Source organism: Colletotrichum paranaense (genome assembly GCF_030867605.1).
Source record: "Colletotrichum paranaense strain IMI 384185 chromosome Unknown Scaffold_27.1, whole genome shotgun sequence".
Classification (NCBI taxonomy): Eukaryota; Fungi; Ascomycota; class Sordariomycetes; order Glomerellales; family Glomerellaceae; genus Colletotrichum; species Colletotrichum paranaense.
Window position 1 is genome coordinate 1 of NW_026848985.1, and position 24011 is coordinate 24011.

General features: G+C 44.1%; 5 protein-coding genes across 5 annotated transcripts; 2 read left to right on the forward strand and 3 right to left on the reverse strand.

Annotated features, from left to right (window-relative positions):
• Positions 1-7904: 7904 nt before the first annotated feature.
• CPAR01_16598 (uncharacterized protein) lies at positions 7905-8732 on the forward strand (the record flags this gene model as incomplete). The annotated part of the gene is made up of 2 exons (XM_060500843.1): positions 7905-7993; positions 8048-8732. The coding sequence occupies 2 exons, from the start codon at positions 7905-7907 to the stop codon at positions 8730-8732; spliced, it is 774 nt and encodes a 257-aa protein (XP_060340358.1).
• An 860-nt stretch (positions 8733-9592) lies between these two features.
• On the reverse strand, positions 9593-10779 carry CPAR01_16599 (endo-alpha-1,5-arabinanase; the record flags this gene model as incomplete). Its single annotated transcript, XM_060500844.1, has 3 exons — positions 9593-9678; positions 9729-10341; positions 10513-10779. 3 exons carry the CDS (start codon positions 10777-10779, stop codon positions 9593-9595), a joined length of 966 nt encoding a protein of 321 aa, XP_060340359.1.
• A 68-nt stretch (positions 10780-10847) lies between these two features.
• CPAR01_16600 (uncharacterized protein) lies at positions 10848-11264 on the reverse strand (the record flags this gene model as incomplete). The annotated part of the gene is made up of 1 exon (XM_060500845.1): positions 10848-11264. One exon carries the CDS (start codon positions 11262-11264, stop codon positions 10848-10850), a length of 417 nt encoding a protein of 138 aa, XP_060340360.1.
• Positions 11265-16242: 4978 nt separating this feature from the next.
• CPAR01_16601 (uncharacterized protein) lies at positions 16243-16865 on the reverse strand (the record flags this gene model as incomplete). The annotated part of the gene is made up of 2 exons (XM_060500846.1): positions 16243-16771; positions 16840-16865. The coding sequence occupies 2 exons, from the start codon at positions 16863-16865 to the stop codon at positions 16243-16245; spliced, it is 555 nt and encodes a 184-aa protein (XP_060340361.1).
• Positions 16866-19738: 2873 nt separating this feature from the next.
• On the forward strand, positions 19739-22810 carry CPAR01_16602 (uncharacterized protein; the record flags this gene model as incomplete). Its single annotated transcript, XM_060500847.1, has 1 exon — positions 19739-22810. One exon carries the CDS (start codon positions 19739-19741, stop codon positions 22808-22810), a length of 3072 nt encoding a protein of 1023 aa, XP_060340362.1.
• Between the last annotated feature and the right edge of the window lie 1201 nt (positions 22811-24011).

Genomic DNA, 24011 nt, shown 5'->3' on the forward strand with positions numbered 1-24011 from the left:
TTATTATTATTATTATTATTATTATTATTATTATTATTATTATTATTATTATTATTATTATTATTATTATTATTATTATTATTATTATTATTATTATTATTATTATTATTATTATTATTATTACTATTTAACTATTTACTTTAAGTATACTTTATTAAAATACTAAGATATTATTAATAACTCGTCGACCCTTAGGACTTTTTTAATAGCTAAAAGTTCGATCTTATAAGGATTATACTAAACGACCCCGGGCTATAAAGAGACTATAAAGACTATTTTTATTTTATAAATAAGCTAATCCCTTTAGGGTACGGTCCGCTTTATTAAGTACTATCTTTATTTTTATAAATAAGGTAATTTATTAAAATTAATATTAAGTTTTTATTACGTACTTTAATAAGACTTTATAATTAATAATAGCCAGCTATAACTAGTCTTAGTTAGTATAATTAATATAGTTATTATTAATTATTAATACTAACTAAACTTAAAATATTAATAACCTTATTATTATAATATATTAATTACCTTCTAAATAGCTAAAAACTACCCCCTACTTTCTACTCTATTTAATAACTCTAAAATATTTTTTTAATTTTTTAATTTTAGTTTTAGATTACGTTTTTAAAATATTAATAATAATTTAGAATTAATTAAGTAATTTAAAATTATTATATTACATAGACTAAATATTAATTGAAATAATAATTATATTAATAATCTTTTTTAAATATTAAAGTTAATAATATTTAATTAGTATTTTTTTAACATAATTATATTATAATTTAGGATTTTTTAATATAATACTTATAAAATTAAAGTTTTAATTATTAAAAAAGTTTTAGGGGTCGATAATAACTAAAAGTCTTATTATTTTAATAATATATATTTAAAATAAATAATTTAATAATAATGATAATAAAATAATAATAATAAAGTAATAATAATAGAGTAATAATCTAGCACGTATAGCTATAATGAAGTACGGGATATTTTTATAAAAGAATATAAAAAGTAAATATTTATATAGAAGCAAGAATATATAAATATAGGGGTAATAAGCGTATATAAAAGAGGTTTTTATAATAAAGAGAGTAATATAGTTAAATTATTATATAAGAAGTTGCTTACTTAACGAAAGGTCTAGGTAGGTAAATATACGCCTATATATAGGCATAAAACCTTATACTAGAATATTCTATTGCTTACTAATTATGAAATAATTAATAAGCGCATACGTAAGTAAATGCGTAATCGTAGTACGTAATTCCGTCTCGAGAGGATTCTAGCTTATTCCGTTTCCTTTTAGTACTTTCTATTGCTTACGTAAGCTTATATAAGCAGTATTGCTTACATAACCAATACCTATAATAATTTACAGAAAACGTAGATTATTATAGTATATATATCGCTTACGTAATATTAATAATAAGGCGAATAATAAGGTAAACAAAGTTATCTTTTTAACAAATAATAATAAATAATAAGAAAAATAATATTTTTTAACTTTAATAAAAGAAATTAGGTAACGAATATATATATATAAATTAAAGTTATAATAAAGTAGTTATTATAAAGTTAATATTATTTTTTATAACGGTAACGAGGATATTTTTAATATTACTATTATAAATTATTATTATTTAAATAAGTAAAAAACTTAGCTAAGTATATAAATTTTAAAATAATAGCGTTAAGTACTTAATATTATTATTTATAATTTATATAGTAGTTTTTTTTCTAGCTTTATAAGTATAAAAGATTATCTTTAATAAGATTACGCTTTTAAAAAAATTATATAATATAGTATACTTTTTAATTATATAATACGTATAATATACCCTAAGTACGCGCTTAACGTAATATAATAATTTTAATATAAAAACCGCTATATAATTTAAAATAAGTAAGCTATTTTATAGTAATACTAGCTAAAAAGGTTAATAATAAAAGTTAGCTATAAAGATTAGAAATAGCCCTTAATTATAAAAATTCTAAATTTTAATAATAATATAAAGGTTTTTAAAAAAAAGGCTAAAAGGGCTAGTATTTAGTTATTTTATTATACTAAAGCTTATAAAAATTCTTTTTATTCTTATTATTTTTAATATTACTCAAAGCTCTATTTAAATTAAATAAATTTATTAAATAAACTTATTAAACAAACTTATTAATATATAAACTACTACTTAGATAATTTACTAAAAATGCCCCTCGATAGGTCCTTCCTTTTAGGGCTTAATAAATTCTTAAGCCCCCTCGATACCCTAGCTATTATAGCTAATATAAGTATACTTAAAAAGTAATATAATACTTTTTAATAATACGAAATTTAGCTAAATAATAATATAAACGCTATAAATAACTAAGCTAATATAGATATTAAAATTTAGTACATTAACACTAATTTAAAAATTATATTTTATAAAGTTAAAAATCTTTTTAATATAGGCTATATTATAAACATAAAAGAATATATAAAAGGCCCCTTAATTTTTAATAAAAAGGAGTATATAATATAAGATCTAACTACTTACGTAAGCTAGTACTAAGAGGTTTTATATATATTAAAATAAGTATAACTCGCCCTTTAAATAGTTAGAACTTAAAGGACTACGGTAAAAGGTTAGGAGCTATTAATAAAAAAGAGATAATAATTAAGTCGATTAATTACTATTTTAATTAGTAATTAAGTATAAAGCGTAATATACTTAGTTTTTTTTAATACGTAATATATAATACGGCCCTAGCGGATTACTTTATTAGGGGGACTTATAATTTATAATTATAAACTTTATAAAAAAAAAGTTAAAAAAGTAAAAAACTTTTAAAAAATAGTTTATTTAAATAATAAAAGTATTTATTGATACGATATATTAATACTATATAAATAATATTAAAAACCGCCCGAATAGCTAATAAAAATAAAATATATAAATAAATAAATAAATTAAAAACTTAATTACGACTATATTATATTTATCATTTATAAATAGTAACGTAGTTAATAAGCGAGCTATTTAAATAAGCGAGCTATCTATCTAATTATAATTATATTATATTTATATTTAATAACTAGCACTTAGAAAAGTAATTTAATTAAAACTATTTAAAATCTTTTTTAAATATTTCTTTAGTAATTTAGTATATTTATATATTATAATTAATATTTCTATAAATACTATATAATTATTAACCTATTTTAGTTTTTAAGTAATAATTATTATTTTAATAAATATCTTTTCAATTGAAGTTATTACTTCTTTTTATAACTTAAAGTCTTCTTTATTAACTATTATAAAACTTCTTTTTTTATTTAAAACGTATTTCTTAGCCCTCTTATATTAGCTAAGTAAGTTATTTTTCTTAAAATATTTAATTCTTTAATTTTAATAAAATAATTATATATATATAAGTCTCTATACCCTTTTTAATAAATATTTAATATTCTTAATAATTTAATTTAGAGAGCTATTTTAATAATAAGTAATTTAATTTTTAATAAGCTATAATTTTAATATATTTCTATTAAGTTATTTAGTATTTAATAAGTTTAAATTAAGAGTATTATTAAAAGGGATTTTAAAATAATAAAATATTTTAATTTTATATTTAATTTAACCCTTTGGGGTCCGGTCCGCCTTATTAGGGGCTATTTTTACTTTTATAAATAAGCTAGTTTATTAAAATTAATACTAAGTTTTTATTACGTATTTAATAAGACTTTATAATTAATTATAACTAGCTATAGCTATTACTAATTATTAATACTAATTAAACTTAAAATATTATTCATAACTCCGCTATTATAATATATTAATCGCCCTTTAAATAGTTAAAAACTACCCGCTACTTTTTACTTTTTTTAATAGTTCTAGATTTCTTTTTTATTTTTTTAAAAATCTTTTTATTATAATAATATTAAAGTATTAATAATACTTAGGAATTAGTTAAGTATTTTAGGATTATTATATTATATAAGCTAGGTATTAATAATAGTAATATTAATAAGGGTATATACGTCTTTTTAAATTTTTAAATTAATAATAATTAGTTTATACTCTTCTAAATAATCTTTTTATAAATTAGGATTATTAAGTATAATATTAATAAGATCGAACTATTAGCCCTTAAGGTATCTTTATAAGTTAATAAGTTAGTGTTTTAGTATTTTAAATATTTTTAAATAGCGTTTTTTAATTTTAATAAAAGAAACGAGGTAATATATATATATATATAAATAAAGTTAAAAATATTAAAGTAAATACCGTAAGGTTAGTATTGTTCTTAATAATAATAATAAGGGTATTTTTAATATTATATTATTATAAGCTATTATTATTTAGAAAGGTAATATACTTAGTTAAGTAAGCGGCTTATAAAATAATAGCGTTAAGTACTTAATATTACTATTAATTAATCTATAGTTATAAACTTTATAAAAAAGAGAGTTAAAAAAGTAAATAATTTAAAAGAAATAGTTTATTAAAATAGTAAGAGTATTTATTAATACTATATATTAATATTATATACTTAATATTAAAAATCGCCCGAGTAATTAATATATAATATTAATAACCTTTTAAGGTCCGGTCCGTCTTATTAAGGGCCATCTTCGCCTTTACGGGCAAGCTAGTCTATTAGGATTAATATTAAGTTTTTATTACGTATTTTAATAAGACTTTATAACTAACTATAACTAGCCGTAACTATTACTAAATACTAATAACCCTACTACTATAATATATTAATCGCCCTCTAAATAGCTAAAAACTAACCCCTATTTTCTATTTTATTTAATAACTCTAAAATATCTTTTTTAATCTTTCCTAACCTATTCCTATATTATATTTTTAAAATATTAATAATATTTTAAAATTAATTAGGTATTTCGAGCCCGTATTATATAAGCTAAGCGCTTATTAAAATAATAACTATATTAATATATATTTTTTTAATTTTTAAGTTAATAATATTTAATTTATATTTTTTAAAACGATTATATTATAATTTAGAATTTTTTAATATAATATTTATAAAATTAAATTTCTAACTATTAAAAAAGCCCTAGGGATTAATAATAACTAATCGTCTTAGTATTTTAATAATATATATTTAAAATAAATAATTCGATAGTAATAATAATAGAGTAATAATAATAAATAGTAAGAGAAGCGTTTTTTAATTTTAATAAAAAAAACGAGGTAACGAATATATTTTTATATATATAGTGGTTTTTTTTCCGGCTTTATAAGTAAAAAAGATCGACCTTAATAAGATTACGCTTTTAAAGGAAATTATATAATATAATATACTTTTTAATTATATAATACGCGCAATGTATCCTAAGTACGCGCTTAACGTAATATAGTAATTTCGATACGAAAACTGCTATTTAATTCGGGATGGGCAAGCTGCCCTCTTCGTTACGCAGCGGCGCCGGCCGGAAAGGTCGACGGTAGAGGTATATATATATATATATATATATATATATATATAGTATATATTAATAATAAGAAGGTCGATATTGTTCTTAATAACGGTAACGATAGTATTTTTAATATTATTATTATAAGCTATTATTACTTAGAGGGCTATAAACTTAGCTAAGTAAACGCAGGCTTATAAAATAATAATATTATACTTAATATCGCTATTAATCCGTAACTATAAACTTTATAAAAAAAAAGTTTAAAAAAGTAAAAGAATATTTAAAAAAAAAATAGTCTAAGGAGATAGTAAGAGTATTTATTAATACTATATATTAATACTATATAACTAATATTAAAAATCGCCCGAGTAGCTAGTAAAAATAAAAATAAAAAAATAAATAGTATTAATAAATACTCTTATTATCTTAATAAACTTTTTAAAAATAGAAAATATAAATAAATATTTAATTTAAATAATATATTTTTATATTAAAAAATATAAGCCTAGCTCTTTTAAAACATTTTTAAGTATTTCTTTTTTAGTTACTTTAAAAAAAACGAAAAATAAATACTCTCTCTTGTTACTATATTAAAATCTAAACTTTTAATATTCTTTTTTTAATAAGCTGCTATATATGGGTTATTTATTATTAAGTAAGGCTAGTAAAGACGGGGTGTGTTTAGAAGTGACTCCGGCTACTTGGTACTAAAATAATAGCAATGGTTCTGCCAAAATGAAAATGCCGGCGTGGGGGATTATTCACCATAGATGGTTTTCCGTTACCCGCCATTCACACCGAGACTAAGTCGCATTGCATGTCGATCTCATGCTCACATGCACCCACCGCATTTTTGAACCTCGCTAACGCTAGATTTGGTTGGTGGAAGGCACATTACTCAATCACATGTTGTGGATTCTGTGCATATCTCAGCTTGGATGAAGAAGAAAGCTCAGATGGCTTTCGAGGACCGATTTCAGAGCTTAGTCAGCATCACTTCGAACAAGAATAGTAGAGATTAGCTCTGGCCGATTCAGAAATGCCTACCGCTGAGAAAAGTCGGTAAAATTCGGACGAGCTGCATGAACTCGATGTGGAAGTCTTTTTGATGCACGAGAAACCCTGGGAAAGGTCGGAAAGCCATTATCCATCTTTGGAAGTTTCATAAGTGAGTACATTCAACTCCCCTGCGGTAGGCGTATCATTTGAAAGTTATGGCTGTCGTGGGACCCATAGGTTCTGTCGGATTCTATCAAGCAGCATGTCAAATGCAGTCTTGAGTTGAAGTTTCATCTTTCGTTCATAAGCTATTAAGCCTGTATGTAAAATGGTGTGCAACATGACCAAGCTGCGGTATGCACGTCAAGAAGATGGTGGTGATCGCAATACTCGCAGGGAACTGGTGGGGAAGTCTGCGAATCTTGGACTGATAGCTGACGTTTACCCCTATGCTGCCCAAGACGTAAGAGGCGGCACCTATCAGCGAGCGGTGATGCGATGAAGTTAGCCTCCTTGAATGGAAAGTCTTACTTACCGCGAAACAGTCTCACTCTGGAGTCTGGTCTACTAGTGCAAGTGCAGTAAGAGTGTAAGTCAAAATCTATGCTGAGTAACGAAATAGAGAACCACTGGAGCTTGTGGCAAGCCTTGACAACCAGCTGGCCCTTGATTGGTCGTAAGGCAGCGTGCGATGGGCATTAACAAGCATGAAGTCACTTGAATCTGCCGAAGGATAATGGAGCTGATATTCCTCAGGAAGCTTTCTAGTGAAGCAGCGAGTATCCCAGTCTCGCCGACAGCTAATAGAGTGGACTGGTGATGCAGGCAATTTATTGCCGAGTCAGCTGCTCTGGCTCGGGGAACGACTCTGAATATCGTACACAAAGACGAGTTCAGATGGTCCTCGTCGGAGAATTTGATCAGGGTTGCCTCGAATTCTATGCCAGCCGCTTCCAGGCCCTGTCGAGCCGCGCACATCAGGATGGTCGGCGGTGCCAACAACCGGTCTCCGCCACTGGACTGTGCATCCTGACACCCACCTCATTGGTTGAATCCTTGACAAAAATTGCCTTTTTGAAGAGGCAGATAGCATAATAGCATAATAGACTTCGGGCAACACGAACTGCTCATGCTAGGTATCTTCGAAGAACGAACTGTTGGAGACGGAGCACCGGAATGACGCGATCCATTGGGGAAGGTCAAAATCAGTAGGCAGAGTGGGAAGAAACTGGTCAATCAACGGACCGTAGCTTTCGAAGGTATGCAGATACGACTACTTAAAGGATGTTCTCCTCGACCTTTATCAATTGATCTATCTCCATATTCATCATCATCACTCATCTTTCATCCTTGGTCTTTCCTCGACCTAATACCTCTTAATTGCTTGTAAGACGGTCATCAACAACATATACTTATATACCGAAAGAAGATAACCCCCGAGAAACCTTGGTTTAGTTATACTGTCAGGTACACAATGCGCTTCTCCAAGTCTCTTATCATCATGGTGGCAGCGACCATGGGTGCGAATGGCGCGCCATCTAGCATCGACTCACGCGAGCAAAGGTACGTGGCGATCATAAACTCGTTGACCTAGGATATCAAGCTAATATGACGTAGCGCTATTATTCAGCCAGCCCTTGTGACTCGACAGGCTCCTCCAGCTGTTCCAGCTGCTGCTCCTCCTGCTTCTGCTCCCGTCACGCAGGCAGAAGGCGACAAGAAGGGGGAAGACAAGAAGAAGGGCGATGGCGAGGGAGACCGCAATGGGGCGGACCGTGACGGAGACCGTAACGGTGGTGACCGTGGCGGACGTGACGGAGATCGCGACGGCGACCGAGACTGCCGTGCAGAAGATCGTGGGCGTGACAGAGACGGAAGATCGTGTTGTGTGCGAGGAGGACGTGGAGGAGGGCGCGATGGTGATCGCGAGGGCGATCGTAAGGTGGCTCGCGAGGACCGCAATGGAGATCGTAACGGAGATCGCGATGGTGACCGCAGCGGCGGTGATCGAGGTGGACGGGATGGTGACCGCAATGGTGACCGTGAGTGCTTCCGGGATGGTGATCGCGGTGGTCGCGGTGGCGATGGTGAGAGACGTCCTCCTCCTCCTCCCCCGGCCGGTCCTCCGGGCTTCCCCGCTCCGTTCCCCGCCCCGGTCCAACCCCGCCCCGGTTTCCCCGGCGCCTACCCCCCTGGCTTCCCTGGCGCGTTCCCTCCTGGACCTCCTCCTCGTGGCCCTGATGGAGATCGAGATGAGGACAAGAAAAAGCCTGCCGAGGACAAGAAGCCTATCCCAGCATAAATCATTATTCCCCCTGATTGTCGACTGACTGGTTGTACTCACTTCCGGTTTAAGGGTATTTTGATTCTTGAAGGAAGATGTTGACGGTGCAGTACAAGGTCCCACCCATTGAGTGCAAACTCAATGTACAACAGGGTGCGATTGGAATTGAAGAATACGAAGACAATAGTTAATCATTGTTTAGTTGTTTAGTTTAGTATGAAATACGATGCGCGCAAGCTGATCACATATAAAGTCTGCTTTAGTTACTTTAACTAATCAAACCCTTGTCCAGACATGCTTGCAACGTCGGATACACCAAAGTCGAGTCTCGTGGTGCTTCAATCTGTTCACATGGGGAAAGAAGTTTCTATTCGGAGGTTCTGAAGAAGAGGAGGAGGACCTAGGTGGCAGGTTTTACACGAGACGTATTGCTCCCAGTTATTCTTTAGGTAAATAGTAAAAATCATCGAATTGCTGCCGGATTGTTGAGGGCGACAAATGATCTGATAAAGTACAGCCTGGCTCCATCAACGAATGGCGGCCGGTAGCGTCATGCATAACCATAGTCTAGTCCTCCCGCCTGAGGGGAAAGAAACCCCAAAAAACTGCCCATCGAGACAAAAGGGCAAGTCGTTCATCTTGAATCTGAGTCAGTTAGAGTCAGAGCCGGCAAGCGTTACGGTGGGTAGTAAGTAAACACACACAAGAGGGGGTTTGATAAGGAACCAACATCACACACTCCCATCGGTATAGAAATGATATTCTGGGTCGCAAGGTTTGTACATGCCCCTCAGCACGTGTGGAGCTATAATATGAACAAGAATATAACAGCCATCATCCACCGTAACCCTCACTTCCTTCCGTATTTAAGGATATACCTAGACAGAAGGCCAGCCGCCGGACCACGAGATGACATTCCAGCCAAATAGAGTTTGAGAATCGGCATACCCAACGTCGGTGTTCACTAAAATAGTTAGACTTGATAGCGCATTGAAGCCAGAATTGACTACTCACTATAGTGATAGTAGAGGACCGCACCACGCTTGGGGTCAACCAAGACGCCTTGGCCACCGGGAGCATAGATTTTGTTATGAGATGGAAGAAGAAGGGTGCCACCGCCGGCCAGGCAGCTCTTGCCGCTCTTGTCGGTGTAGGGGCCATTGACAGAAGAGGCACGACAAACGAAAATCTTATACTCGTTTCCGGGGGTCGGGCGGTTAGCGTCGAGACCGCAGCAGGAGCCTGAGCTGAAGAAGGCCCAGAAGGTGCCGCTGCGCTCGTAGACGAAGGCACCCTCGACAGGCTGAGGGGCAGTGGTGTTCAGAATGATGTTGTATGGATTACCGTTGGCTTTGGTTGCAGCCGCATTCAGAGGCACTTGGAAAATGTCCTGCCAAAAGGAGCCAAAATTCAGGAAGTAGTTGCTACCGGACTTGACGAGCTGAGCATCGATGGCATTGTAGCGGCTGCCGGCTGAAGAAGCGACCCCGGTGGCGCCATGATCAGTCCAGGAGCCAAACTCCATGGTGGTGGAGGTAGCATAACCGATGGCCGAGTTTTGAACGCCGAAAGAGGAGACGGTGTAGTACAGAATGTACTGATCGCCAACTTTGTTCACATCAGGAGCCTATCCGAGACAAGATCATGAGTGTGTGCTCTAAAGGGCCGACAGTTTTTCCAGTCTCGTCGATTCTGACCCCGTTTATTGATGGCTAGACGGAAGATCGAACCCTTCAACCGGAAGGCCGAGAAAAGTGAAGGTACGAAAGGGAGACAAGGAAGGCTGGACCAGACATACCCAGAGATCATCATTGCCCTTGAGATTGATCTTGCTACCCGATGGCAAGGCAGCTCCTTGGTAGGTCCAGGGGCCTACCAAATCGGGAGCCTTCCAAATACCGATCTTGCTGCCAGTTTCGAAACGAAAGTAGGTGCCATCATCGCGACGGACAACGGAAGGGTCGTGACTCCAGCACTGGCCGGAGCAGGCTCCCGGATTACCGTAAGCCTGAACGGTGGCGCTCAGCAGCGCAGCTGCGAGTGAAAAGATGGAACCGAAGCGCATGATAGAGACCAAATTGTTCGACACAGGCAGAGGAACAGTTGACGCTATGCACTGCTGGAAGAGAGTGACTAGCAGAGAGATAGCTTGGGATTGCTTGAAGAGAAGAGGTTCGCGAGGAACATAATAAGAGAAACTTTAAAGTAGGACGGGAACATGGAACCGGTTGCCATCTCTGGAAGGAACCGAGATCTCGCCATCCGAACTCCATCACGGAGGGTGATACCGGTACACGATAGTGTACATCGTTCCAGGCTGGGGGAGCTCGACTGGCCCTGGGTAATAATGTGCCCTTCGGCTTGATTGGCGGAATTCGAGCTCGCTGTCTGCGGCAGGCCCTTGTGGGCGGCGTGAAGATAAAGACGGGCAATATACTTGGAGCAGAGCCTAGGATTGACCCGGCCAAAGAGATGAAGGGGTGGTTGAAGGTGGTGCGGTGGACCGATACCTATTGTATGGCCAGACGGCGTCTTCGGCGGGCTGACCATTGACTTAAGTCACCAACAAGCTGCCTACGAACATACGAAGTGTCCGTATCTGATGGGATCGGGGCAAATAAGCAACGAGGGATGGGCAAATGAAAGGATAATTAGGCTATGACGGCTTTAAGCGAGTAAGAAACTGCCATGCGTGCCGTCGTCTGTGGGTAGCAAAGTTCAGATTAACGGAAACCTTGGAGAGTGGGAAGACCGTAAACGAGCTGGCCAGACAAGGTACAGTAGTGTATTGGTTTGTCGAAAACTGGCTCTCCGAATGGTGCGCATGAGAGGATGAGACCGGTTGACAAGGGAATTCCGAGTCTTGAAGGGTAAATTTGGGGCTGGTGAGTGCCGGCCGTATGCAGCCTGCAACCCTCTGCATGAGAAGGGCCGTCTAAAGAGCAGACGAACCCCGCGATTCAAGTCCCGTCACGATGGAACTCGCGCGGAATCTTTCCCCTATTGTGTTCAAGTAACTGTACAGATAGGCTCTATGCGTCGAAGAGTCTATCACTGCAGAGCATCCAACCATCCATAGACTGTGTTCGTGAACAGATAGACGACCGCAACAAGCGCTCACATCAAACGGAAGTATCCGCATCGAAGGAGAGATTGATCGTGATGAAATCACCGGAAATTGGAAGGGTTGAACTCTTGTGCATTGAAACTCCTCCAAGAAGCCTCATTACCCTTGCGATGGTTTGTTGTCCGAAGTTCTCTGACCAAGACCTTGTCTTTATGCAGGGATAAGACGGAATTCGCCATCGTCAAGCAAATGGGTGAAGAAAATAGGGGAGTTCTGCCCGCCATGGTGGCATTACATCTGGAGCCGAAGGGGGTCCGAAGCGAGCGGCCCAGAGAAAAGGGGGCTTGGATTGTGCCCAAGTCTCCAGGTTCAGGTCGCCTACCTCCCTTGTATTGTTTTCTTTTTATTTCGCACTCCCCTTTCATCCTAGGTCTGGTCGTCGTACGCAGTATGTGCCTGTGTCAGAACTAGCTTCATTTTGGGGCTTGATATCCGTGTGCAACGATGCATCCATATCCATATCCATATCCATATCGAGAGGCTTAAGCTGTATTCGTAGACTGTACGCATACCTATTCGCCGTCTGCTCCATGTTTCGGTTGTTCGTCCGGATCAACGCGATCAACACGATCAGCGGTGTCCCTGTGGGTGAGGGAAACAACGTGTTTGCCGTGCTCGGCAGAAAAACCTACGTACTATGTATGTTATTCAGTGGAGTTTGGTAACGTGATGGGCAGAACCCCAGTTCACACGGGCCATGGCAGGGAGTAAGAAAGTCTCCGTTGGCCGTCACCTTGGCCTTTGTCGGAGGCTCGGAGGCTCGGAGGCTGGGACCAATCAGCCCCGATCTACTCCGTAGAGTCAGATTATCAAGAGCAAAAAACCAATATCCGTACGGTGTCCTCATGATAAATTTAAGCGGCTACAAAGAAGGCAACTGACTTTGGCTTCCAGGCGATGAGAGCCTACTTGACCACACATGAAGGCGACTTGTGGCTAACCTTCGGGAATGGTATCGATGTGTTGATCAATCATTGATACCGACCACCTCATCGTCGGGCTTTGGCATTCAGCTTGGACTCGGAGGATCGGGAAATAGTTTGGCGTTGTGAATTTTGGCTCATGGGTGGGCGAAACTGTGGGCGACGATTGGGAATAACGTGGACACCGCGTGGGTTTAGAGGAGGGAAATATTCCGAGCAGCGTCTCCCATAAGATGATGGCTCCACTCCTTGTCAATAGTGTACGGGGTACGGATACGGGATACATATATGGTACGAGTATCTGTGTTATGGTGTTCATAACTTCATACCCATTTTCAACAAAAGCAGCATCACGCTGAAGCCGTCTTGAGCGCCGTGCGCGGGCCCGCCCGCTCCCTTTTTCACTAAATCTTCGCCTTAATGAACGGACAAAAAAAAGGGAGGGGAGGAACCGGATCTATTTACTCCGTAAAGGGGACATTCGGGTGTCAGAACCGGAGAGCTCAAGCGGACTGCGGTGGATTGTCCCGCTCAATCGGCGGACAGCCCGAGGCTGTCCATTCTAGATGTCATCAGCCATTCCCGAATCACCCAGATTTTGCGGCGTGTCAGCCGGAGCTCGACGGACAAAGGGCCGGTGTCTAGCCACCATTGTCCATGTCGGCTCTCCTTCGTGTTGGCCCCAGCCAACACATCCATCTCGAAGCTGCGATGTCACGGCCGCCAAGGGATCATCACTGCGTAGTGGCGGCCATTTCATCATGCGTTCACATCTCCGATCTGTACGTATATTAGGTTGGTCCCTTTGCGAGCCAACTGAGCCTGCTACGGACATGGCTTTGAGGGATACTTATGCCGTCAAAAACCACAGCTCCCACTCGAGGGCTGACTCTTGACCCCTCCAGTTCGGACCCTACATGTGTGGATGGTTCAGAGCTAGAGGGCGTGGCTTGGCTGATTAAGAAAGTGTATGGCAACGAGCTTCTTGTTACGGGCTTACCGGGGCCCTGCTGCCTCGTTGGTCTGACGGATCCCTGGCTGCAGTAGGCTTCGAATGCTCGCACTCTGGATAGCCGCAAAGAAAAAAAAAAAGGGGGGGGGGGGCTTCATGGCGTTGCAGGAATGTGATGGGGATGCAGCCTGGCGGAGGTTACAGTTTGAGGCACGCCCGGTGGTTTAATCCTCATGTTCGTACGAATATGGCGTCGCAATCACAGGTTCATAGTGGTTTTGATTCTGTATCTGTACCAAGTTCTATTGTAGCTTGACTGCGCGTGCAGCCTTGCAAAATGCACATGCACCAGTGCCACCAGTCATCAAGCTGTATGTTGAAAGACATGTAGGTCAGGAACGCGTAAGTCGTGGCACAAACTAAACTCTACACATAATAATCCTACTCGCCTACCTACCAGGTGAGAAGTGTCACGGCTCACCTGCGAGCAGGGTCCACACGCCGGACCCACTGGTTCGAGGTCAGGGCGGAGGGGGCAGGGCTGCTACCGTCGATGGATGCCATGTGGCCATGGCTGATCGGCAAAGAGTCACGGACGCACGCAGTAGTTTGTTAGTTTAGGGTCCAAGACTCCAAGGGGCCCAGGGCCCAGGGGAGGAAGGGGGCGGGGGGAGAGGAGGGGAGGGACTTGGGACATGAGGAACCCGGCGCTCTGGATCTGTTACGTTACCAAGAGCCGTCAAAACTAACATCTGCAAACTCATCGTGTACCCATATCTTCAAGCCTGCTTCTCACCGTCTCTCTAGACTCAAAGTTCATTCAATTATCAGTGTCAGTCCCGCTTCTCCGGACTTCTCGCCAGGCGATCAACTACCTCTTACACTAGCTATATTAACTTCAGTATATTTTCTGTATTCGTATAACACCGTTGTAGTATGAACCATACTCTGTGCACAGCTGGTATCGGCGACATGCACTCCTTCTTCCCCCATTGTAAAATCGCTGTTTCCAATGGCTCCTACGCCATATCTATCGGTTATCCATGATCCTGGGGGCTTCAACTTTTGGCAATCCTTTGAAACTAATTCCGCTCGGACTTGTTCCTGGCACAATCAAACCAGGAGCTATATGCTGTACGTTAGGGTGAATAGTCTGACGGAATACGCCCGCCGCTTTCGCGCGACGGCGTTTAGAGGGTGATTTGGGCTTGCCTTGTTAGTGCTGACCAGGACGTGCCGCCCATCTCATGATGGCTGGGACGAAAGCACGGCACAAAGAAACGTTCATCGGGAGGAGTAGACTTTCAAGAAGTCCAGGAGCCACTTGATCAACTATGTTGAGTTAACTTTGGGATTTCCAGCTGTCTAACCTTTGCTGGCCTTCCACGGTAAACAATAGGGGTGACAGCCTGACCGGGTCCTGCGAACTGGTGACGACAGGGTTTCCGGCCGAGAGTTGGGGTGCAGCTCACAAACTCCCACATGGTGAGATGCTGTAGTGCAGCTGACACGGAGGCTCCAACCCTGAATGATGCTACTTTGGGAGCGTCGTCTCGCAGACCTTTGGTTCCATCTCGCCCTTGTCAAGTAATACATAATGCAAGAGATGCGACCCTTGAGAACCTTAGGCGATATCGAGAGGACGTCTGCGCCTTGCGTCCAATAGACAGCGGGCTGCGCCAGTCTCCCCTGGATGGATGGAGGCATCCACACATGTTCAACTGGCATGGCAAGCTGGGAGAGGGGCTGGTAGGCTACCTATCTGATGTTGCGTTTGTACTCCGTACGGATAGAACATGAAGACTGGTACACAACCAACCCAACCGAGGCGAACCGCGAACATTGGGCCAAGTTCCTGAATTGCGTCCGGCAGCTTCTAGATGCGGACAAAGAAGCGATGCAGTGTGAAATTTGACATGGGGAATGCCATTAGTTGTCGTGGCTGTCTATACCTACGACCTACTCCGTACACTACAGGCTACCAGTCTCTGGACCTTGAGGGACTGAGCATCACATATATCAAGTCAATCTCTAGCCTTGGGAAGCTGAGCAGTCACAGGTTTCCACGGTTCATATCAGGACGCTGAGTAGCGATCGCGCGCCTTGGAGATTCGGACCAAGTACGGATAGTTGTCCTTATCCGTATGTACTACGTACCCCATACACCCAAGATGAATACCTAGCATGACGGCCAAATTTGCCTGCATTAGTGCAATTGCGACTGCAAGGGGCATGTCCTTTGTGATCGCTGATAAGGGGCCAAGGGCGTCGGGCTTGCAACGGTTTCTGTTAATGAGGACCTTCTCTGCAGCGTTGGTACTTTTGACTTTTTCTGTGTTTTCATTTCTTTTATTTCCGCACAAGATGGGAAAAGGCGGTTGAAGAATGAGGCATAGCGCGTGTGGAAATACAACCTGGAAACAGCAGGCCAAGCTTGCGTAGTGGTACATAGGTATCCGTATATAGAGGGGATTTACCCCTAGATTGTGACGCTCGTTGCCATTCTCACTAGCCCTCTTGTGTTTGCTATTTGCCTGCATGGGTGTCGTGATTATGCTTTGGCTGATTATCTGGATGAGTGGATGGGCAACAATCATTGTTGGGTCTCTGTGTCTTGTGCCCTGAATATATGTAGTGCTCCGTATCCGTACATTGCACAGTACGACCACGACGACGACAAATGCTTACACTGCGAAGCAAATTGGACAACATGGCTCGCCGCGAGTCGACGACAAGGGTGTGACCGGCGTCGCCATGTTGCATCCTCGGCGACGGCGACACAGTCCCTTGAGGAATCAGAATGCGACCCAAAGACTTGGGTTCAATGGAATATGGGCGGATTCCTGGAGCCCTGCCCTCGAGGAACCATGCATATTGAAACATTGCAGTCTCAACTCGGGGGTTGGGTGGGCATGAAGGTGGATGGCTCATCCGATGGGAACCTCGGATGGACGGATGCATCGCAGTTGGGGGCCAATCTCGGAGCAAAAAGAGGAGTCGACGAGCAGTTCTCTCTATCCATCTGTACGGAATATTCGTCCATGCGTTGGACATCTTGGTAACTTCTTTCCCAAGAGTGAGCCTCCGTCAGCAGATTTCACGGTGATATTGACATGTAATTACCAGTACTCGATAATTGTCACCTGCATGGCAAAGTTAGAAACAGGACGCGACGATCCATGGCATGCAAAGGGCCCCATGCCGTGATGATCTGGACTCTGGAGTGACAATCTAGCGTTGTTCGTGCCTATGGATACCTCCTGATAGACACAACAAGCGGCGTCTCTGTTGAAAAATTGCAGAGTTTCTCCTTCCCAATTTAACATGTCATATCAGTCAGTCAATCAAATCAATCAGCGAGGCACAATCAATCGGACTGGGAGACCAGGGCCTGGATCCTTCTGGTCGCCGAGCGTGGTGCACTCTTTGCATGCTGAGCCGTCTTACTATGTACTTCGTACAGCGTCGGGCTCTTGGCAGCAATCACCCTTGTTCCTGGGCTTTACCAGGGCCTCTTGCGGGACAAAATCACCAATGGTTCCAGTCCATACCGAAGAAGACTGACTGTCAGCATCACTTCGGGTACAGAGTGCAAGGAAAGAAGAAGCTTGCAAAGACTTCTTCTGGGGTCGGCCGCTGGCGTTGGCGCTTTGTCACAGCCGGGGCGTCCCCTACGAACTTACCTTGCTGCCAGTCTCTACTCCGTATTCCCTGGGAACGCGACATGGGGACAAAGAAGCCTTGGAAAGATGGGGGCACGAAGCCTGGTCATTTGGACTACGAATATCCTCGTTCGGAGACGAACCAAACCAATGTCAAGCAGCAGATCCCTTCCAAAGTACGAACAAGCATGGCATTCTGTGTACAGTAGTGTGCATAGCGGCTTCCGGACACCCAGGGTAGATGACTAGGCCAAATCGGCTGCAGCTTTCGAGTGTGCAGCACTGCAGATGCCGACGGACGGGACGGAGGACGAGGACAAGGACGGCGTTGGACGCTCGGTTCAGCAAGGGCTGTATCCGTATGGCCGGCTCCTAGCCAAGGCAAGCAAGGCCATGTAAGGCCGAGCAGGGCAAGGTACATGTCAACGGGCGTTTTTCAGGTTGGCCCAGCTGCAGAAGAGACAAGCCGTGAAGGTGACGGACGCGAAGGCTGGAGTCTGAAGCAGGCATGACTTGGATATCTGGGGGATATGCCCCCTTCATTCTCATTCTGCGAGCTCGTCTCATTGACAGTGTCAGTGTCAGCTTACCTTGGTCCGCGTGTGACCCGGTGTCTTGCTTTACTTCTGCTGCTTTGTTTCTAGTTTGTTATTGTGTTTCCCTCTTTGGAGGTTCACCATCTTACCTTACGACTGGATCAGCCACGCGCGGACTCGACGAAGCTGTCCGAGAACCGAGTGATTCCCATACTTCACCGGGCCGGCCGAACGACAACTAGCTGCGTACAAACGGGCGTTCTCCACGCAATCGCTACGACACTACGGATGTTAAGGGATCCTTCGAGCAGAATCCGAAACTTGAGCGGTGGCGCGAATCCCACACAGAAACAGCGATACTCTGTTGACTCTGGATCGGTTTTCTCGGCTCCTACGTATAAATCGAGTACGCACCACGTCTGCTTGGCATCGTTCGGTCGTCGAAAAAGAATTGAATTGAATGGATGCTGCTGCAAAGAGGTCTGTTTTGTGATCTTGGCATGCATCCTTCTTTCCATCCACGCTGCTCTCATCCGACCATTTTCATCTCACCAAAACGCATCGAGTACCTACCTGACCGGGGCCTTTCATGATCCACAAACTGTTTTTGAGCGTACGTGAGGAGTCATTCTCTTTGCTGCCCGAAGCCAATTTCCTCTTTCCGCTCTGCCCTCTGAACCATGCTGATGAGTGACTGCCTTTAGTCCCGTCGTCCAAGGTCCCATTCATCTGAAGCGGAACACACCGAGCGAAGGAAGACGACTCTTTCCTAGATACACAACCTGCAGAAAGAGAAGATCCGACGGGCGAAAATCAAAACGAAACAGACGATAGAGAAGAGGGAGAAAAGACAAGGTGGAAAAAAAAAAAACCGAAGAAGGGAAAACTCGGCCGCATCCGCCCATCTCAGCGGGCGCAATAGACGCACCACAAACGCCCAAGACACCCTAAAACGGATCGTCATTTGGGGAACGACACGCCACAGGAGCAGCGCCATCCCCCCCCCCCCCCGTCGGGAACCTTCTACCCCAAATCTGCTGGGCTCCCCGCTGTCCGTACCCCAGTGCTCACCAACTCACTCTCACTCTCACCCTCACCCTCACCCTCACCATCATACTCGCTCTCTTCACCACCTCTCTCATCTGCGTGACTGGGCTCACCTCACCAGGCTCATCTCAGGGAGCACCCGACTGCAGCAACAAATCCTTACCTGTCCCGTACCTTACGGAGTACCTACCTTACGTTGGTTACCTCGGTACCTTATCAGAGTTAGCTCCCTCATTCCATGCTCATTTCGACTCCCTACCAGGTCCCCCCAAAGGTACCTTATCTACCCATCCAAAGCACCAATCAGGGCAATTTGTACCTGAGGTTCCCTGTACCGATTACATTCCGTACTTAGGTACACTACGGAGTAAGGTACTCTGCAGCAGTGTACCCTAGGTACGGTAAGGCACCTAAGGCAGGCACTTGCCAGGTTAGGTCTTTTAGGGGACTTTTGAGTCGTCTTATCTTATCTCGACTCACTCTGGGGGTGGGCTGCCATTCACTCACCTCTGTCTGTCTGTCTGTCTGTCTGTCGTCTCTCTCCCTCTCTGTCTCTCTCAATTTCATCACTTCCTCTTCCTCTACGGAGATCCTTTGTGCAGCTCTTCTCACGTCTTGAATATCGACGTTCGCGACAGCTGCAGTCGCTACAGCATCCTTTCCACACCAAACTCCTGGGATAACCTGTAACTCGTTCAGACCGGGACTGGCCCATCCACAGCGCGTGAGCGGCTCTTCGTGAGCAAGGCCTCTTTACCGGCAGAATCACCCGTCAACATGTCCGGCCGAAGCGCCTATGTGCGCAAGAAGATCACTCAAGCCGAGAAGGAAAAGGCGAGGGCAAGATCAAATACCGGCGGCATAATAGGAGAATATGAAGACCTCACCATCCCCGAGTTTCCGCTTCCCCAGACCGGCGCATCTTTACCCGTTGGCACCGGCATCGGCACTACAAATGCACGCTTCCTCAAGTTCTCAGAGCCTCCACGCGACATCAAGCCAGGCACACCCAGCATAGGCAGTGGCAGTGGAAGCAGTGAGGGCGGCCGTCGTGACGGGAGCTCCGGCCCCCTAGACGACTTCGCCTATGCCCGCGCCCGGAGACCTACCATCAAGACGGAAGACGTCTCGGGCATTGAGAAGTCGGGTTTGCGAAGCAGGCTGGACAAGAAGAGCGAGGATGTACGGAGAGGCCTGGCCAAGACTTTCACCTTCAAGCGCAAAGACAAGGAACTCGACTTCCGTCCTGAATCCGTCGCTACTGTACGCCCGGGTCAACATCAGAATCCCGCCCCAATGTCTCCCACGGAGCTCGACTACACCTATGAACAGTTCAACATGGATACGATGCAGCAGATGCACATACAGCGGCAGATGCACATGCAACAGCAACAGCAGCAGCAGCAGCAGCAGCACCAACACCACATGCACCACATGCAGCACATGAATCAACAAATGCGACATCAGGATATGGATCTGCCTACATCACCACCCCCGGCATCGAAGCTGCCTCCTGTGCCGACCACGCCGCCCATCAAGCGATGGATCGGCGCTGGAAGACCTGTTCAAAGGTGGAATAAGCTACGCAAAGACCCCGAACTGTGGGATCCGAATGGTGATGTTCTCGTCTTCTTCGGGCACAAGGGCCAAGCCCCACGGCCGAACCCATCCTTCAGACTATCCTCACACATAATCGAAGCGACCGAATCGAGGTATCTCATCACGTTGCTTCGGGAGGGCACAACCGAGGAGGACATCTACATGCCCCCATCTCCACAGGGTGCGCCACCCATGCTTCGGCCACACATGCGCGGTGGGCAACCGACACCGCCCATCTCGGAGGATCTCGGCGAAGCTGATGGGCAAATTTCATACGAAATGTACTTCCCGACTCCTGCAAACATGACCAAGACAGAACAACTCAGAAGCCATATTACAACAAGAAACGTCTTTGCCTTGCTCTATCACGCATCTCTGGTCGGGTTGACGCTTCACCAGGCTCTCTCCGACCTGCACATGCGATTGGATGCCTATATGCCACCGGACGCGGACAACGTCGGCATGATCTTGAACTATCTGTCAGCCCGGGGAATAGATGACGTGCGCAACGACCCGGAAACGGCTGTCAGCTTGCTGGCGTGGTCTGAAGGGTCAGCTGTGCGATGGGAGGAGGGCTGGCGGGAGAGTTTTCTACACTGCGCCGGCATGTACAGCCAGCTGGAGACATGCGCCGACTTCAAAGACCTCACGCCCATCACCCGCGCGCTCCTGGAGCGGGCATGTCTCGAGACGCAGCTCCGCGTCCAGGCGGCCGAAGAAAGACTCGTGGAGTTCCAGTATGGCGACCTGTGGCCGGCAGGTGTTGGTGGTCAGGCAAAGGCGGCTGCAGACCGTTTACAAAAGTTCTTCTTGAACCACTACCTTCACTCACAAGGAGCGTGGCCGCCGGCTCAGACAACTGGTCTCCCAGACTCCGACGGCGAGGACATGTGGCTTACAAGGAGCGTGGCACAATCATTGCAAAAGGACTTTGGGGCGCTGTATGACTACCTCGTCAACCGCGACATTGTCTGGGACATGTCCGAGGCGCGATCAGGGCGCAAATGGATGATGCAGAGCGAAAAGGACAAGGGATTTGACGCCGACATCGACATTCCCATCACAGACATCCTCGTCGAGTTCGACAATAAGATGCGGTTTCCACATATCCCTCATCCATACCCCATGGTACCCGAATCCATTCCGCCAGCGCCGTCAAAGGAGAGCTCCATGTTCAAGAAGAAGACTGGCGCAGGTGCCAACAACGGTGGCCGAGCGGGTGCCCTGGAACGACGAGTTCAGTTGGCATACACCGAGGCCACTAACATTTATATCCTTGGTTCTGACTTTACACAATCGGACCTAATTGACGCCTTTGTGAAATTCGAAAAGAGCGACAGTGTCACTGAGGTCGATCCGGCCGTAGCCCGACGGGGACGTTGGGTTCTGATCTACGGCATTCTACAGACGCTGGCGAGTGTGTCGGTGGACGCCCCCAACGTGCGATACCGCGACGGAGTGCCGTATCATCTGTCTCCGCGCCTCAGGGGCACAAGAGTCCCTCCGTGGAAGGGCTCCAGCACGACAGACGAAGCCTCGCACGAGCTATCTCACTGTTGGATAGTACAGCTCAGCTGGAACACGCCGAACAACGGCGGCGCTGAGAGTTCGGGCGGATCGGGCAATACCAGTCCAGTGCAAAACCTCGCCCGCCCATTTGCGTACCCGCGCGCCCCGGCTTCGACGACATCGCGAGGGTCTGGGTATCAGACGACCGGGACCCGATCCATCCACTCGACGGGTTCGGCGCCTCATTTCAGCTCGGCGTACAGCGTCGTTAGCGAAAGCGACACAGCCAGCAGCATCCGTACACCAGCATCCAGTCGACCTGGTACCAACATGAAGAGAGCGCAGTCGCGAGATAATGTCAAGGGCCTGGGCGGCGGACCGGGAAGCATGCGCAGTGCCGCCACGTTTGGCGGCACCGGCGCCGGCGGCGTAGAGCGAGGAGAGGCAATGGAACTGCCCATTCGAAGGCGTGACTTGAGCGCCTTCTTGGATAATAACGGCTCCCACGGCAATTATGCGCGATCCAGCAGCGCCTCGCAGCACGAGCAGCAGTCGCTCCCCTTGCCAAGCAACATCACGGGATCAGGAGGCTTCCTTGCATTCGACGACACGTTGGATAGGAAGAGCGCGCGGGGTGGGTATAATCATGGACGAGTGAAGCGCGAGGGGTCAGAGACGGACAGCATGGCGCCACGAATTCGGGACTTTGATTTGGATGTGATTGATGATCATGAGCCATGAGGTGGACGAGGCTAGGGCAGCCAAGCCATTTTGGAGATGGAGCTGGCGTGATGGGACGAAATAATTTTTGTATATATTCCTGAGCTGATGCCAGGCGGCCAGCTGTAGATATCTTGGGCTGGCTTTGAGTTTTCTCTTTTTACTTGGAGGTGGACATAAAAGTTGGAGATGGGATAGTTTAGTTAGTACCTTGCTTGTGTTGATTGAGTGATACCCGCCAATTTGCTCGTACTGTTTTTTGGTCGAATGAGATACGAATCACTACCTGATTGTCACCAGTCTGACCTACCTTGGAATAGATGCATGTGATAGCATTAGAAAGGGAGGTGTGAGTGAGGTGTGATATTGGATAGACTGTAGCTTGTCTGGACGCTCGTCAAGATGGTTTGGCCCAGACTGGTTAATTGGGTCAAGGATCCTTAGCTAAATGGCCCCCTTCTACTTGGGTTGGAGGCCAGAATAGGGATGATTAGGATCACGAGGATCGTGGCACAGGAAAAGGCGCAATTCAGAGACATTTGTTGGTCGTCAGAATCGACGGCGGCGGTGACGTGGTGTACCCACCCAGTAGCTTCTCGTTACCATTGTCCCATTCTCGTAGTCTTGAGACTCCACTTGGGCCGAATCAGGGCCGTGTTGCTGCCGTGATGTTTGAAGCCGTCGCCGGCGATGCGGAGTGCAAGCGTGAAAGGAACCATACTCTGTGCACGCACGTACGGATGCACTCCGTAAGGTACACTACGGGTCTACATAGTTGGTATGAAGGCGCGAGGAGGGAGAGACGATGTCGCGATGGGATTGTGAGTGGGAGGGATGGGTCGAGGCCAGCGGCCCAGCGCAAGCCCAGCCCCAGACCCCAGGCCCCAGCCACCTCATCATCTCCACTCTTTTATTTTATTTTTCTTTCCCCCGGCGGTCATGGTGGATGATGATGACCAGCCCCGCCGATTTTAGGTTGGAGTGGTTCCTCGTGCAACAGTGCCGGGGGTCTTGAAAAGACACAGGATTGGCCGAGATGATTGCAAAACTCCACGTTGGATGAGTTGTTTGCCGTTGGACGGTTGGGGACTTGGGGTCTGCCTGTCTGACCCTGAGGCTGCGAGTGTCTGGACCATGAGTCTATGGCTTTTTGCTGGCCGGAAAACCAAGGTCTCGGAAGATGTGTGTGGCCGTACCAAGTTGTGTTACCTCGACTGAGATA